Genomic DNA, 17,939 nt, shown 5'->3' on the forward strand with positions numbered 1-17,939 from the left:
CTCCAAAGCCGGGGCTGGGAAATGGCAAAAGCCGGACTAACTCCAATGGCATAAAATATAGTTTGGGAGGTGAAAGAAGTGGACAGTTTTGACCATTATGGAGTAATTTTGCCATGTCGTACAAAATAAATGCATTTTTTAATATTTCATATTCCATTTAGCACAAGACTTATTTGTCATGACCATTTATTTAGCAATTGGGGAAAAGTACTTCGATAAAAAGAATATTCTGTAAAAATATTTGAGTAGAGAGACTGAAACAATGACATTTTGCGGCTCTCTTAGTCGCATTTTCCTCGTTCTGAATAATTCCCCCTCAATGGGCTGAATTCTAAATCATCTAAACCATGACCCTGCCAACGTCATCCTCCTGTTGGGGACGCAAGAACCCCATAATGGTAGGCGTGGCTAAACGGCAGATTAAAAGACTAATTTCTCGTTATCTGCGCTTCGCCAAATTGTATATTGTCGAATCGTCTCAAAATATTATTGTAATTCACATAATAATGCGATTCCAAATGCTCTCTAGCGAACCGCAGATGGGCCTGGAAATGTACTTTCTTCAGCAGGGGGACACGTCTGGCAGTGCAAGATTTGAGTCCCTGGCGGCGCATTGTGTTAATGATAGTAGCCTTTGTTACTGTGGTCCCAGCTCTCTGTAGGTCATTCGCTAGGTCCCGCCGTGTGGTTCTGTGATTTTTGCTCACCGTTCTTGTTATCATTTAGACGCCAAGGGGTGAGATCTTGCATGGAGCCCCAGCTCGAGGGAGATTATCAGTGGTCTTGTATGTCTTCCATTTTCTAATAATTGCTCTTGGCCATAGTGGAGTTTGGAGTGTGACTGACTGAGTTTGTGGACAGGTGTCTTTTATACCGATAACGAGTTAAAACAGGTGCCATTAATACAGGTAACGAGTGGAGCTTCGTTAGAAGTTAGACCTCTGACAGCCAGAAATATTGCTTGTTTGTAGGTGAAAAAAAAAACATTTTCCTCTCCAATTTGGAAATAATTTATTTAAAAATCACTGATTTTCTGTTTTTCTTTTTCCACATTCTGTCTCTCATGGTTGAGGTTTACCCATGTTGACAATTAGAGGCCTCTCTAATCTTTTCAAGTGGGAGAACTTGCACCATTAGTGGTTGACTAAATACTTATTTGCCCCACTGCACTTTAACCCTTTATAGAGCAAGTGACTATTTTTGATCGTTTAAAAAACTTTAAAGCTTTTTTTAACAGTTAAGGCCTTAAAACTCTTATAGGGAAAGTGACTTTTTGGTCAACAAAAAAACACAGTAAATATTAGCAACTATTATTATATATATTTGTTTTATTATTATTGGTCATCAGTTTTAACTTTTATCATTATATTTGTAAATGTGCACAATCTTAATCTCAATCTTAAAAAAACAACTAATTAATGTAAATAAAAGTGCATAAAAACAAATACACAATGGGGCCCCAAGTAATACGCTAAAGTTGATTTTTTTGCATGGTAATCAACTCATTCAATCGTAATAGACATCCAATTGATTTATAACGGGAAGAGTGGTTGTGAATGCTTAAGTTTCATTGCCATTGACGGCGCTAGGCGTCCAATCCATGGACGTACGAACAAACGTCCATTCGCTCCCTCCCAGTCTAAATGGATTGGACATCTAGTGTCGTCACAGGCAGCCAATGAGATAAATGAGTGCCCAGAAAGGGTGAGAATCAATTAAAAAAAAACAAAAAAAAAACATCATTCGTGCATAGAAGGGTTAAATGCACCTTTCACTTTTTTCCCCAATTAATCCAATGACCCAAAATAGGATATGTGTACTGTTATTTATGGACATGACAGTAAATGCGTTATTGGTTCATCATATCACACACACACACAAGTAGTTTTGTAATCACGGGACAAGGCAAATACTTCAATAGTTTTGTTCAATTTATTTAAAAAGTGCTTCGATAACAAAAAATCTCAACATTATTTCAAGTGAAAACAACTTGATGTTTTGGTACAGATTTTTAAAAGGAAGCAGACAGATGGCAGGCTTTCAGTTTACATACTGTAATTTGACACAGTCACACTTGGACGGACTGGAGTGGACTCATGTGCAGAATTCAGTCTTTTATTTAACACAAACAATAAGAAGTAGGAACAAACTGGGGCGCTCCAGAAGGAGGAAATAACGAGCTTTGAAATAAAATGATACAAACGAGAAACAAGAGAGCCAGGCAAAATGCACTGGAGTTTTCAACTACAACAAAGGGCTATGCATGAGGCACAAAATAACAAAGAGCAATGGCAAAATACTATGAACAACTTACAACTTAGAATATCTTGGCTATGGTCTGGCTTTGATAGCAACGAAGGGTGAAGACACTTTGGCACGAGACTAGGGAGTGACAAACAATTTAAGCCCATGAGGAATGGAGCACAGGTGGGAACAATAGGTAATCATAATCAGAGACAGGTGAGACAACAGGAAGGGTGAGTGGTGGAAACAGGAGGGTCAGGCTTCAAAATAAAGCAGGAAGAAAATATACCAAGACATGACAACCCTCACTCAGGCGTGACAGACACAATATTGCACTGTAAAAGAGCTTTGTCAATGTATTGACCAAATGCAAAAACACTTGTAGTTTTTATCGCAAAACATACCACGAATACATCATGAACATAAATACTGAATTTAAAAGTTCTCATAGTGATGCATAAACAGTGCCTGGTCTCTCTTGTTCATGTGCTGACAAGCTTTCTCCACATTCTTGGTCAGTCCTGGCGGTCCACAGCTAAACACACCAATTTTCGACACCTGCAGGAAATAACGTGTATCCTATCATGTCTATCACACGTTACGCCATTGAGAATTGTAAGCAGTCGTGAGCTAGCCAAAAAAGGACTGACCTGTGGATGAACCTCCTGCAGTGAGCTGAAAAAGGACACAAAGGGTGGCCTGCCAAAATGGGTGACTGATTTCAGGCCGGTAAACAGACTGCGGTTCCAAACCTTCTGGAAGTGACGCTCGCATACGTACTGGTAACACAAGAAGAAATGTTATCCACCACATGTATGTAGAGAAACAGCAGGTTCAGATTTGTAAGTTCTAGTTGTTTACTATTGCGAAAAGGTGGTTGCTTCGCTCACCAACATTGTGGTGCGGAGGTCAAACTTCTGGGCCACCTGTGTGATGTAAGTGTGAACTGACACCAGCTCCAATGTGTCCATCTCCTCCACCTCCCTGATGATGTCTGAGACCCACTCAAACTGATGCTGCGTCCGCGTCACCCAGATGAAGTACACCTGACAAACATGCCTCAGGTCACATCAAGTGACGCCAATCCCGTACCTCCGGGTGGTACATGCACAGAGAAGTATTGAGCGATGAATGGGTATCACAGGAAGAGGAGCGTACCTTTTGACACTGAATCTTGGATTTGATGGAGGATTTGAACACCAGATCTTTGAGGATGGAGGCAAATGGTGTGACGCCGATGCCTCCTCCTACCAAAACGGAAACCTCAAAGTCAGTCCATTCCTGGTGTCCCTCGCCGAATGGGCCATCCAGGTACAGCTGAGGTCAAAGGAGCAGAACACCAGCAGTCATCGTTACATTCTGGTATTGTTTTTTCTTTTCATTTTTTTAGACCATGTGATGATCTTTTCAGCCAATGTGGGTCATTCCAGAATAGAGGCCATTCTACTCCACACCCTATGATTTCTGAATAATTGTCCACTCTAGTGGCTTATGGGGCGCCGTTTGTAAAGCAGCACATGCTCAAAATTACGACAACATTTTCTCACATTTAGCGCCAGACAGTGTTTAAAACGTGATTTGAAATTTAGAGTCACTTTTTTTGCACATTTACAACATCATTTAACAACTTAAATATTTATTTTTAAATAAGAAGTTTTGGACCTGATTGTTTAAATCCAGAACAAAATATTTAATTTAAATCCTAAATTTATATCCTATATCCTAAATGCTAAATCTGGAAACGGTTGGAACTAAATATTTAGCTTAATATGCAAATTCACATGACTGGAGACCGGAAGTAACTAAATAAAAGCTGGAGCACACAAAATACTCTTTAAATAGTTTCTCCTAAATATGTATTTCACTTATATATTGTTATTATTATAATGACTCATGTCCAAGAGCAGACTGCCACCGTTGAGAAGATTTTATTAATTTTCAAGCGACGTAGACAGACAGTCTGAGCTGTTCCACCAGCTTTTATTTTGTTACTTCCGGTCTCCAGTCATGTGAATTTGCATATTAAGCTAAATATTTAGTTCAGACCGTTTCCTGATTTAACATTTAGGACAGGGGTGTCCAAACTTTTTGCAAAGGGGGCCAGAATTGGTGTGGTAAAAATGTGGGGGGCCGACCTTGGCTGACGTCCTTTACATACGACAATATATTTAGGCAAATTTTAGCAAGCCATTCCGTGTGTCACATTTGCTTTATTTTTTTTTTTTTAATTAATAATTTCAACAATCTCGCAACTAGCCTTTGTGGCGTTTTCTTTCTACTCTTGGGCTCTTATGAAATACTGCAGCTGTAAAATTAAACTAGCTTCAAGTTGCTTGAATTTCTCGCTACGTATCTTCTCTGTAATCTTGTCGTACATGTCAGCGTGTCTTGTTTGGTAATATCGCCTCACATTGAACTCTTTAAAAACAGCGACTGTCTCTTTGCAAATGAGGCAGACACAGTTGTTGCGTATTTTAGTGAAAAAATATTCCAATTTCCACCTATCCTTGAAGCGTCGGCCGTCACAGTCAACTTCCTTTTTTTTTTGTTGATTGTTGCCATTTTAGAAAATTGGGAATAAAGGGGTCACCCGAGGTAATGTTGTGTAGTGCTGCTGCCTTTTGGTGGGTAAATTAGGAGCAGCATTTAGTATGTAAGCTACTTCATATGCTGGTAGCAGTACTGCTGACCAATTTATTAAGTCTGTGTCCGTTATTGATTTTATGACAGAGGCAGGGGGCCGGATATAATTTGACCAAGGGGCGCATTTGGCCCCCGGGCCGAACTTTGGACATGTCTGATTTAGGATATAGGATATAAGTTTAAGATTTCAATCAAATATTTAGTTCGGGATTCAAACAATCAGGTCCAAAACTTCTTATTTAAAAATAAATATTTAAGTTGCTAAATAATGTTGTAAATGTGCAAAAAAAGTGACTCTAAAAATTTCACATAACGTTTTAAACACTGTCTGGTGCTAAATGTGAGAAAATGTTGTCATAATTTTGAGCATGTGCTGCTTTACAAACGGCGCCCCATAGTGGCTACTGTTCCTGACAGGGCTAAAACACATTTTCATCATCAACAATAAAAGACATCAAGGCAATATCAAGTATCAGTGCTTTATGTGGATGCGTCACAGTCATTATCATCATTGATTGATGGTACTGCTTACAATTGCTTTCTGCAAACCATTTCCTCAGTGCAGCCAAAAGGAAGTGTACATACTACATTCCTTAATGCAGACACGTACTCTTTCCTGCTTGAAGTGGGAAATACATTTCGCCCCTTTAAAGCGCACTATTATTGCTTCTGGTTAATGATAAATTGATATATTATCAGATGCTAGATCTTATCGGTAGGTAGTTTTGGGTCAAGTGTATGTTTCTTTCCAACTTCTTAGGAACAGTTGGACAAAGGCGCTTTTCTGTAAATAATTACATCTAAGAGAAGAGGTGATAAGGAAAGTCTGGTAAAGTAAAAAAGACAATAATATTTGCTACCATTGTCGGTGATAAGACGTTTAATCCATTTTGACTGGTCGAAATGGACTGGATGTCTAGCACGATCAATGGGAGTCAGTAAATTAAGATTTGGGTGGCCCAAAGTATATCTTGCCTTTGGATAAGCACCAAGCTCAGTCCGACTTTCTCCACTGTACAGTTCTCTGAGCTGGCTGGTCCAGGGTCCCACAGCCCTTATGTGCAGGCTGAGGGTCTCCTCGTGAGGGGCTGATGTAAGCGTGAACGGGTGGTACTCATCCGTGCCCAACATCAGGCACGCAATACGGACCCACTGGCCCGAACGATACACAAAGCCTTGTGGTCGCTTGAACTCCAGATGAGTTACGCCTGCGGGGAGTGCAGCAGAGTTTAGTGAAGACAGTCATTATTCAGGGTGAAGTCGTTACACAAGGCATGACCAATATCTTCCAACTGAGGAAGTAAGGCAAACTGATCATTTGTAAGAACAGACCGATGGTCACCTGAAGGCAGCAGCTCTGCTTTGATTACAGGAATTTCCACCTTCTTCCTGCTTAGACTGATTAGTTTGTCCAACAGGAAGAGCAACGCAGGTGGGATGAGGAAGATGTAGAAACGCGGTTCTTGAAGGAGACCGAAACTGCCATGAATGATCGTCTGAGGGAACCACAGCACATAATAAAATCAGATTAACGGATAATTACTGTAGTTTTATGTGATGTATTTGTCAAGCAGGGCAGATCACCTACCAAAATATAGACAACGACATAAAGGTAATGACTGATCCAGAACCCTCTGAAACTGACACGGCGAAAATAACGGGAGGCGAAAACGTAAATAAACGACAAAGTGAAGAGAAGCAGCACTCCGGTGAGCCCTAAGATCAACACAGACAAATAAAGTGTTGAATACCATGTGAAGCAGGCACTCTATCACATAACAATTCACAGCTATTCAGTACCTGGAACGGTTTGAAAAAACCACCATGACCACTTGAGAGGAAGTTCAGACCTAAACACACAATCAGTTATAAGCTGGTCAGTAAAAATGTTAAAATATAGTGATTATAAACACTATCACATCAAGACATCCTATCTATTTAAACTACTCATGCTCTCATTTCTCTTGTGCTACGGCAAATGTTTCATAGGTTGTAAACAAACAGGAGTTATTGTGAGTGAGAGGTGGTCAAAGTATGGTCTCGGGGCCAAATTAGGTCTGCTACGTTATTTATTTTATAGAGGTGAGTACACGAACCGTCTTCTTCTGTTTGGCCTGTATTGTTGTTGCTTTTGAGGTGTTAATAGTTAGCGCCGAGCACTAAGCTAATTTGCTAACGTGTATTTCATATGCAGAACGTGCAAAACCATGATTAAGTACAGCGGTAACACTGCAAACATGCGAAACAGTACAGAAATCTGTGAAAACAAAGTATATTGGTTAAAAGAAGTCTTATGTCTAAAGACACTTTGTTTGTGTCCAGAAAATTTGGAATTCATTCCACCAGTGTAAATTTTATTGTATTGTTGAGAGAAATAAGTACTCCATTTAAAATGGTTAATGTTTTTGCACTTTCTTGTAAAAATAAATAAATAAAACGGCAGCTTTTTGTTGTATAAGCATGTTTCTATCGTTCCTGTTGAATCATTAGGATATTTTAAATAAAAAATGGACAAAAATGTGTCTACTTTATTAATTAGTAATGTCGCTAATCGTGATAACCGTGATTACCGTGATCATCGTCAATACCGTGATCATCGTTCAAGAATCGAATCGTAGCCCCCTGAATCGTAATCGAATCGAATCGTGGGGTGCCTAAGATGGCACACCCCTAATAAATATAGATAGTTATATTTGGCTTTACTAAGAAAAAGAAGGACATTACCCATTGTTATTTAAAACCTTGGGGAACAAACAAGCGAGGATGTTGAGGTCACTGATGGAGAAGATGTAGATGTTGACAACATGGCCCAAGCTGTGAACAACTACAAAAGATAGTTTCTAAGTACGTTAAGTACAACCTACGTACATATACAGTGCACTAGTCACCAAATTAAAGGTGCCTGCGCCAACCTGCAAGGACGACAGCAGTCGCGGCCATGGAGCGATGAAGATCGATGGCGGCGTCGAAGGGGACGTATCTGTTGAGGAATGTCTCTCTGCACATGGTGATGAGGTTGCGACACACAGTGAGGAGCATGTAGGGAAACAGAAACGAAATGGCAGCAGCCGAACCACGGGACACCACCACGCCCACCGCCGAGGTTTCGGGCATGCCCGTAGACGTAGCCTGCAAACTGTAGTCTGAGGAGCACATTTGGAAATGAATTAGACCTCGCAGTGCATCAACAGGACGGCGTAAGAGATTTCTCCTCACAGTAACATCTCTCAAGCGCCACCCCAGCTGTAATGCCATAAACCACGATGACGCAGACAATATGCCGGCGGTAGTTCTCGATGAATCGTTTGAACTGTTGGATCTTCTGCCGGACGGGGCTTCTTATATAGGGGTCACGCTTGGGCTTCACGTATACATTGGGAGAATTTAGGTCAGACCTGGATTGAAACGAATAGAATACAAACTTGGTTTTAACCATTCCAAGAATTATTTTTATCTGGTTATTAACTAGAACACATGCACACACTTTTTCCGTCGCCGCAAATCCAGTCCATCAGCGTTGTCACTGCTGTAATCAACAACAAAAAAATTACATGTGGAAAATGGAAACATAGCTAGTTATCGGACAAGATTTCGATGTTCAGTTCTGGACAGTGTTGGGCACGTTACTTTAAAAAAGTAATTAGTTGTAGTTACTCAGTACTTCTTCCAAAAAGTAACTGAGTTAGTAACTGAATTACTCTATAGTAAAAGTAAGTAGTTACCAGCGAAAGTAACTACAGTATTTCCGTTACTTTAAAAAGTTGTTGTATGTCAAAGAATTTGAAATTTTCTGAGTTCGAGTCAGTTGAATAGAGAAGAACAGACAGCTAGTTGTGTTATAGAACCTTGTAATATTCATTGCACCTCACTAGCAACAGATTTAGCCTACACTTGAAGTGCAACAAAAATAAACAGATTTGAATTGCTTACCACAGATGTCGACAAAAGCTTTGCCCCGGTACATAAATTACACTTTACATGCACGTTCTTTCCTTTTATTTCGACCAAATTGAAATAGTCTTTATATCCCCACCTCGTAAAGGACAAATTTTCCTCTGAATGCTCTGCCATCATATCCCTCTGCATCTGTTTTGCGTGTGTGTGTTTGCCGCACGCGCTGTTCCGGTTTGTGTGTGAAAACACCGCCTCTGAAGTACGTGCGCTATTAGGCTCGAGCGTTTATGTCACAGAATGGGGGATCATGTGAGATTTGACAACAACGCAGCCATATTGAAAGCATGTCTGGCTCGCGGGACATTAAACTTTAACCTGCCAGTTCGATAAAGAGACAAACTCGTTACTAAGGCGAAGAGCAGATATGTGTTCAAACTTAAGGATGTGAACAATGTTGACCCTTACGAGCAAGCGAAGACAAATGGAGTAAAGATGTCGACGGGCTTCCACAATTACGCGAAATGGACATTCTGCTGTATTTATTGTTTGGTGTATGTTACTAAACTCATTAGCGATTACGAATTTACAAATCGCTACAAAGCTACGAACAGTTTTGCTGCGGATGGGTGCAGGACTTGCACATTATGACCATATCAAACATTGTTCTTGCAAAGGTAGGTTATGTGTGTTTACTATTTTCGTTGCCATGAACCTGAACGCACCCCAAGTCTTGGATGACAAATAAACAGAGCAGGGTAGACTCGCTACGGCTGGTAGTTTCTTCAATTTATTCAAAGTAAGTAACGCACCGCTTTTGACCGTCAGTAACGGTAACGGCGTTCTAACGGCGGAAAAAATAATAAGTTAGATTACCCCGTTACTGAAAAAACAAAACGCCCTTATTTAATGGCGTTATTTATAACGGCGTCATTCCCAACACTGGTTATGAACTCAATTTTTGTGTTGAATACCTCTAGATGAGTTTTTGAGTGCAGTTAATTCTTATTTGTACACAACCAACTAAGATTACAGTGATCTCTGCTGTTGAAGCAGCAGTTTGTAAAACTAAGAATGCATAGATCCTAATGTTCATTTTAAATTATGATAATTAATTAAGATTTTGGATGACTATTCTAAGATGTGTTGGTGTGAAGATATCCACGAAAGATTAAAAATTGTGACAACCAAAACCTCCTCCCCTACGATCTCGATGGAAATTTTTACCTTTTCACGGGGCAGATAAAGGAAACTCTCTGGTCTCGATTAAGCACATTCTTTCTTCGATTCTCCACCCCTGTGTTGAAAACAATGTGAATAACCAAACTGTAGTTTCGGATTCAGACAAATGACCAACAAAACCTTCTTCAACCTTTAACATTTAGCTGGGCAAACTGTAGCACACTCTCATGATCCCGCAGCAGGAAATGGAAGTCTTCCCATGTAATATTCTCTTTGTCGTCAAAGCCGGCGGCCTGCATGGTGGCTCTGATGGCATCGTCAGTCTGGCATTTTGACAGGGCACCATTGGAGATTTCAATAAACGATCTTGAAGGGAATAGAAAGGATTTTAAAAAATTATATTAAACGAGAAACTGCCATTTTTAAAGAAATTATGATAGTCCAATCCACTTCCTGTTGGATTGGGGAGATTTCAGGGACACGTCCTGTTGATATCAGGTAATTTCCTGTTGAATTGAGAAAATTTCGGGGACACATCCTGTTGATATCAAATCAATTTGTTGACTGTTGATTTGGGGACATTGGCTGTCAATGGCATCGACTTACTTGGGTGCCAGTTGAATGTCGATGGGCCGTAATGTAAGTTTTTGTTCAAAATCCCAACCACGCAGGTTTTTCTTCCATTGTAAATAAATGGGAAATTTGGGCGTACATGGCTGTCAATGGCATGGACGATGGATGGCTGTCCATGGCATCAACTTACTTGTGCGCCAATTTAATGTCAATGGGCTGTTATGGTAAATGGTCAAAAATCACAAGGACCTATGTTTTTCTGCCATTGAAAATGAATGGGAAATTTGGACGTACATGGTTGTCAATGGCGTCCAATTAGAAATTAATGGGACTGTTTTTGGCGAATTTCGGGGGAAGACTTTCGGCAAACTCTGTATCCAACTTTTATGCCTCCTAACATCCTGGAATTTTTTATGTGTAAATTATGCGATTTGGACAAAAATTGTGGGACTACATATATTTTGAGGAAAAAACCTGCAGGTGAATGGAACAATTTTTCATTCGAAAAATTCCCTACGTATCGTGAAAATTCCGTTCATTTTGATATTTGAACGGTGACGGTCGGTCAAACGTTTGGACTGTGAGGCGCGTCGAAGAAACGCCATTCAAAAAAAAAAAAAAAATTGAATTTTACTATCCAGGCCTTTGCCTTGCAAATCCCCATCTAATGAAAAGAAGTTCTGGTAAATAATGAAATAAAAATATGAATTAAACCTGAGCATCCTGGCAAATTCTTCTTTTGACAAATAACCCGTTCCGCCGATATCGTTCATGGAGAACATCAACTTGGATTTATCCTCAGGAGTTCCTAAGCAAACATGAAACTTACACTGGAATCTTTTCATGGAACACCAAATTGAGTAAACCAATGCTAAATATGTGATATTTACCATTCATAAAAATGACAATAACATCAAGAAACTCCTGAAAGGAGAGGTAGCCATTCCCGTCTTTATCAGCTAGGGTGAACATGGAGTTCACAAATAAGGAATCATGCTTGAGGCCCAGGGCATCAGCAAACTCTGCAGCTGTCAACTCGCACTGCAGAACTTCTCTGGCTTTCTTACAGGAAACACTGCTTATATCCCCAGCATCGCACTGCTCTATTTCCAATACCTGTGCCAGACAAAGAGAGTCTGTATATATAATCAGTATTTCCGGACAATGAGTCACACATTTTTTTCAGAGTTTGGCTGAACCTGCGATCTATACGTAGGTGCAACCTATAAACAGTATGTTTTTTATATGGACAGCCAAGATAAGAGATTGAGTTTGGTGATGTTTAAATTAGAGATGTAGATGTAGAGATTAGAGATGATCGAACCCGATCGATCGGCATCCCGATCGATCGGGTTCGATCACGTCATTTTCAAAGTATCGGAATCGGCAAAAAAATATCGGACATGCCTTTTTTAAATATATATATATATTTTTTTTGATTAAATCGTTTTCTAATTGTATTTAACGTTACAGACATAATATGTTACACTCATCCAGAGTCTTTAGTTTAGGCTTAAGGTAGGGTTATCAAATTTATCCCGTTAACGGCGGTAATTAATTAAAAAAAATTTTTTATCACGTTAAAATATTTAACGTAATTAACGCATGCGCTGCACGACCCACTCACGCATTGTCGCATTCAATCTGTAATGGTGCCGTTTTCACTATATATAGAGCTAAAAGGCAGCGTAAAATGAGTAGAGTGAATTTTGGCAGCCTTTGGAGCCTTTTTTTAATTGGTTAAAGCCTTACAATCCCTCTCCCTACGATTAGAAATATCGTGGGAAGCAATATGGGGAAGAAAGGTAGTAATTGATCTTTTTCTTAACACCCTATGTTATTTCCCAACGCAGAGAAGATATATCAATTGGTATCACTACGCACAGTCATTGTTGCACTTCCTATCATGCATTTGGGCAGAACAGTTAAATGGCTACAGTATCATTTACTGAAAGCTCAACAAATACACTAGATGGCAATATTTAGTCACAATATGCAAAGTCCTTTAAGAATTACAAGTCTTTTATCCGTGGATCCCTCTCACAGAAAGAATGTTTATAATGTAAATGCCATCCTGAGGATTTATTGTCATAATAAACAAATACAGTACTTATGTACTGTATGTTGAATGTATATATTCGTCTGAGTTTTATTCATTTTTTTCTTAATGCATTGCCAAAATGTATATGATCGGGAAAAATGATCGGGAATGATTGGAATTGAATTTGGAGCAAAAAAAAAAAAGCAATCGGATCGGGAAATATCGGGATCGGCAGATAAACTAAAACGATCGGGATCGGATTGGGAGCAAAAAAACATGATCGGAACAGCCCTAGTTTAAATAATTGTATGCTGTATATGTTATATTAACAGATGCTTATTTGGCCTGTTGTTCACCATTTTATTCCCATTACTACAATGTATGTTCTGGGTCTACACTCCCTTCAGCCTTGAAATGTCCAGTGATTTGGTGTGTTTTGTTGTTGTTGTTGTTGCTTTATGATGTGCTGGGCTGTTTTTCAAACAGATTAATTTTCCTCCTTTAAAAGAGAAGTGAAGAGTTTTTTTTATTGCCCCCAAACCCTCCCACTTTCTTTGTCGTGAACTGGAGTGCCTTCGATGGTGATATGGTAAACAACTCGTTCTGTTTACCCCTGTATGTCTTTGTTGTATCTTTTTCTGCAGGCGGGTTGTACCTGGAATCAATTTTGTTGCTCTGAAATAATGTGCGATTACAATATCTATTCTGCTATTCTAAAATTCCCCTCGACTTATACTCAGGTGCGACATATACGGTGGTACCTCGACATACGATCGCTTCGACACACGATCTTTCGACAGCCGACGTAAAATTTGACTCGCCATTTGTTTCAACATCTGACGACATGCTCGAAATATGCTGATTTATGACAGCGCCGCAGTTTCACTCCTTTCCCGCAAGACAGACGCACGGCGGATTTGCTTGTGAGAGAAATAAACATGGGTTCCAAGAACGTTAGTGCAGGTGGTGAAAAAAGGAATAGGTGACGCTTAGCATTGAAATGAAGATTGAAATGATAGAAAAACATGAGCGTGGTCCCGTGGTGTGTCCCTGAACTGGCTCGACAATACAGCCGTAGAATATCTACGATCTGAACTGTCCTCCTCCCACCTCCGTCAGGTTTTTAATAATTTATTTCAGAACCTGTGCAAAACAACACGCCTACTGTCCGCCACAGCTGACGCTAACAACAGAACATGAAAAGTGAAAGTATAAACTCTAATGCACCTCTCTTACTCCGTCACGTTAGCCTTGCCGTGCGTTTAGGTACACCATGCAAAACACATCTGACACATTAGAACCCGATTTGTTACATTATATACCTGTACGCTACTATTATTATTATCACTATTATTATATTATTCTTCCCATTTTTATTTATAATTTTATTGTTTTGCTCTGTGTAACGGCTATTTGCAATAGTACCAGCAATATGTATTAATGACTTAGTGTAGGTTTTTGGGCTGTTGGACGAATTAATTGAATTATAATGTATTCTTATGGGAAAATCCTGCTGGACATACGACCATTTCGACTTACAAACAAGATTGTTTGTAGAGGAACCACTGTAGCCAGAAATATATGGCCCTTTAATATTTTTGACTGACACTATGAAATGAATGCTGAGATTTGAATACACCAGTTCCATTCACAGCTAACCAAGACGTCTCCTTTCATACCATTTAAATGTGGCAAATGCACATTTCACAGGTAGAAGTCTCCAACGGCAGTACATGTAATCACACTTGGCCAGTGTGGCAACAGACAACTTTTACAGGCATCCCTGTTAACTCATACTACCATTGACAGTACTAGATGTCCAATCCATTTTGACTGGGGGAACTAGCATTGACCATTTGCTGCCAGGCCCTGCCAGTTGAAATGGATTGGGCGTCTTTCGCTGTCAGTGGCAGCCTTTTTTAAAAAAAATAAAACTACACAATATTATACAGTAAATCATAAGTGACTTATAGTTGAAAAAAAATATCGGCCAAACCTTAGCGAAAGCGTGTCGGATGAATGTTTCCACAATTTGTGCCCTTTGCTCTCCTGTTAACGCCTCCTTCAGTAGCTCCTTCTCGCACATCTCCCTTAATCTAATCCCAAGCCTGTTTTCAATCACCTCAGGGTGCAGACACTTGAGGAATGCAGCACGTTTACCCTGGTCATCGAAAAACAGTACCTGGAAAAAGACAGGAAAGCAGGGGTGAGGAGGGGGTGGTGGAGAGGAAAATAAGTGTTTTCCTCTTGCTGATTCTAACCAGGTCATATTCTTTGGGCACTTTGAGAAGGAGAACTTTCTGGTGGTGGTCATTGGAGATGAGAACATCAAGGCACTGCTGTCTGTTCAGATTTAAGCAGCGAAGAGTGGCTCCAGATCTGTCCCGTATTTGCAGGTTCCTCTCCTCGAAAACCTCTATGCTGACCGGATGCAAAGGCTTTTTATAGTTCTGCCACTCATAGGCTTCAGAGGGGGAAAACAGGCTGTGAGACATATTCCCCCCCAAAAAACAAACATAAAAATCTGGGTAATTATCTCACCAGCAAATCCCGAACTTGGAGGCTCAGTTCTTCTAATAGGATTCCCTCTTTTCTGGAACTTTCTGTAGCAGTACTTTCGCTGATACGCCACCGTACAGGCCACAAGATAACTCACTGTGAGGGCATGATTAAAGGGTAAGACTGTAAGTTTATCATGGATATCCAAGTATAAAGACTTTACAATCAATTGGGAAAAAAAGTGAAACGGGTGAAATCGTGATGTTTTCATCAACGATGACGATAACAAAAATATTTCGTCAGCTAACAATTGTTTTCATGACGATGAAAAAAACGTGTAATGGGAGACTAAAACAATGAAATGGATGCCAGTTGTCATCTGACAAGACGAGAAAGAGATTAGAAAATCGCCATAGTTTCCGTCATAAGTTCACAATGTGTGATATTTTCTTATCGTATGTGTAGTTTGCACGCATTTTTTCAGTGTTTGCTCGTATCACTCATGTGACGTGCTGAGCCCCTGCCCCCCCCTTCTTAGCCTAGACACAGGGTTACTGTGCCCGTTCCAGGTTCCTTTTGTGAAACACGTGTCATATGCTGCTTGGTAAGTTTTGTTTTCTTATCTTGGCTATGCCATGTTGCTTTAGCCTTTACAGGTCTGTGCTGAGTGATCATCACACACTAAACTAACTTGTAGCGCTAGCATAGCTTTCACGTTAGCATTAGCATTTAGCACGGTGACTCGATAAGTGTCTTCTTAAACATTTGAAACTTTTTACATACAGTTCGTAGCGTTCAGGTGAGTTTAATCAATTGCAAATAATATGCTGTTTTCCTGCTGAGTGTGTATTACATTATTAAGATGTTGATGTCCTTGTAGACTCTATAATTATGTGCTCGGCTATCAATGTTCATTCGAAATTGTTGGAAACCTTTAATTTATTTATTTAATAACAGACCCAAACTTTTGAACATTTGAGAATTGTTGACTAAACTTAGACGAAATTTGTTGGCGTTTCCGATGACTGAAACTAGACGAAGACGAACACACTTTGAAATAACTAAAATATGACTAAGACTAATAAGTACTTTTTGTCCAAAAGACTAAGACGAAAATTAAAAGGGCTGCCAAAAACAACACTGGTGTGAAATTAAAAACAATTATATTAGTGGAGAAAAACATAAATAAAAGGCAGTATTTCCAGAACTTTTAGAAACCGTCTTTCACAGTCACACACACATTTACACCCACACACACATTTATCCAAGATGTTGTCTTTCCCTTTAACAGCAATGGAGTGCCAAAAGAGACAGAGGTGAATGTATGACACTCACCAACAGGAAAGAGGAACAATGCGATAATACACATCCCAAATCCAACTTTGCTCCCGTCAAAGTAATTGAGTTTAGTGGCATTAGTGCAGGGATGGAGCATTGATGCTGTCAGCTGAGTGGGTTGAGGACAAGGATCACCTAAGGCCAAAAGATCACTCTCATATATTCAGTCATATCATAATGACGTTGGAGTCCATGTTTCAAAATCAGTTTACCACTCTTCCAGAAGAACACGCAGTTTTGTACGTCAGACTCGTCTGCGTTCATGACTGCAACCAAGACGTCGCGAAAAGTCACATTGCGGATCTTTTGGATATCGTCATCTGTGAACAAACTGAGAACAGAAATTAGAGGAAACTTTCATGGTGATGGCACACGGAAGTACTAATGCACAGGTGTTAAACACAAGGCCCAGGGACCATATACAGGCCGCTGTCATATAATTTTGTGTGGCCCCTGAAATTAAATAATCACTACAATATATATATATATATATATATATATATATATATATATATATATATATATATATATATATATATACATATGGCGGAAAACACTCAGGTGACTTCCGCTATTAGACCCCCCATTTGGCCAAACTCAAAATTGTCCTATATGCATGTGTGATACATCATTGGAAAGCTTAAAATCTCAATTTTCTGGGGGAAGAACAATTTTGAACAGGAGGGCATTTTTAAAAAAAAAAAAAACATTTTTTTAAACAGCAAAACCCTAACTGGAGGAAGAGGACGCGAGAGCAGAATTAAAGACGGCATTATTTTAACGATATATTATCGCGTACTTGCCTCGTTTCGATCCAAAAACTCCATGTAGCATGTATCATCGAGTGTCAAGACACAGATGTGAATGGCCACAGCCAGATTTTGAGGGGATTTTATGGGTGAAACATGGTAATATAACAAGGTTCGCGATGCACAAATCGCAGACATCAAGGAGTGGTTGAGATGTTCTTTTTCATATATTTACCCTTTTAAATGTTTTTTTTTTTTCAATTTCTCTTTGTTTGGATCGGTTATTTATTTATTATCTAACATATTGGGTAAAATGCGACAGTAACAAAAAAATACAATTAATCAAGAGTTATGAGGTAGGTATCCATGACTTTTTTACAGACGCCATTTTTTTCAGTGTGACATAATTTGTTTAAAAGTTTTAAATATGCAAGTGAATTTTTTAACGAAATATTAGACATCAATTAATTCTTCTAAGATAAAAATGACAGACATTTTGCTTAATAAGTATAATTACTTACTAAAGATGTCGGACGCCGATCGATCGGGTCCGATCCCGTCATTTTCAAAGTATCGGAATCGGCCAAAAAATACGGACATGCCTTTTTTAATATATATACATTTTTTTTTTTTTTTATTAAATCGTTTTCTAATTGTATTTAACGTTACAGACAAAATGTCTTACACTCATCCAGAGTCTTTAGTTTTGGCTTAAAGTAGGGCTGTCAAATTTATCGCGTCAACGGCGGTAATAACATTAAAATATTTAACGCAATTAA

The 17,939-nt window shown here is 39.3% G+C and overlaps 1 protein-coding gene across 1 annotated transcript in view; it reads right to left on the reverse strand.

Annotated features, from left to right (window-relative positions):
- Positions 1-1,977: 1,977 nt before the first annotated feature.
- Positions 1,978-17,939, reverse strand: part of duox (dual oxidase) — a 33,391-nt gene continuing 17,429 nt past the window's right edge. Inside the window, exons 13-33 of the mRNA XM_057837180.1 lie at positions 16,624-16,742; positions 16,409-16,546; positions 15,116-15,229; positions 14,836-15,038; positions 14,571-14,756; positions 11,424-11,649; positions 11,248-11,341; positions 10,151-10,326; positions 10,006-10,075; positions 8,372-8,413; positions 8,104-8,282; positions 7,800-8,030; positions 7,612-7,711; positions 6,688-6,737; positions 6,476-6,603; positions 6,230-6,383; positions 5,863-6,095; positions 3,403-3,561; positions 3,135-3,290; positions 2,895-3,023; positions 1,978-2,802 (exon numbers count right to left, since the gene is read on the reverse strand). Coding sequence (XP_057693163.1) covers positions 2,680-2,802; positions 2,895-3,023; positions 3,135-3,290; positions 3,403-3,561; positions 5,863-6,095; positions 6,230-6,383; positions 6,476-6,603; positions 6,688-6,737; positions 7,612-7,711; positions 7,800-8,030; positions 8,104-8,282; positions 8,372-8,413; positions 10,006-10,075; positions 10,151-10,326; positions 11,248-11,341; positions 11,424-11,649; positions 14,571-14,756; positions 14,836-15,038; positions 15,116-15,229; positions 16,409-16,546; positions 16,624-16,742 — 3,010 coding nt within the window. The 3' untranslated portion in view covers positions 1,978-2,679. The remainder of the gene's footprint in view (positions 2,803-2,894; positions 3,024-3,134; positions 3,291-3,402; positions 3,562-5,862; positions 6,096-6,229; positions 6,384-6,475; positions 6,604-6,687; positions 6,738-7,611; positions 7,712-7,799; positions 8,031-8,103; positions 8,283-8,371; positions 8,414-10,005; positions 10,076-10,150; positions 10,327-11,247; positions 11,342-11,423; positions 11,650-14,570; positions 14,757-14,835; positions 15,039-15,115; positions 15,230-16,408; positions 16,547-16,623; positions 16,743-17,939) is intronic.

This window comes from Corythoichthys intestinalis, chromosome 5, assembly GCF_030265065.1.
Source record: "Corythoichthys intestinalis isolate RoL2023-P3 chromosome 5, ASM3026506v1, whole genome shotgun sequence".
NCBI lineage: Eukaryota > Metazoa > Chordata > Actinopteri > Syngnathiformes > Syngnathidae > Corythoichthys > Corythoichthys intestinalis.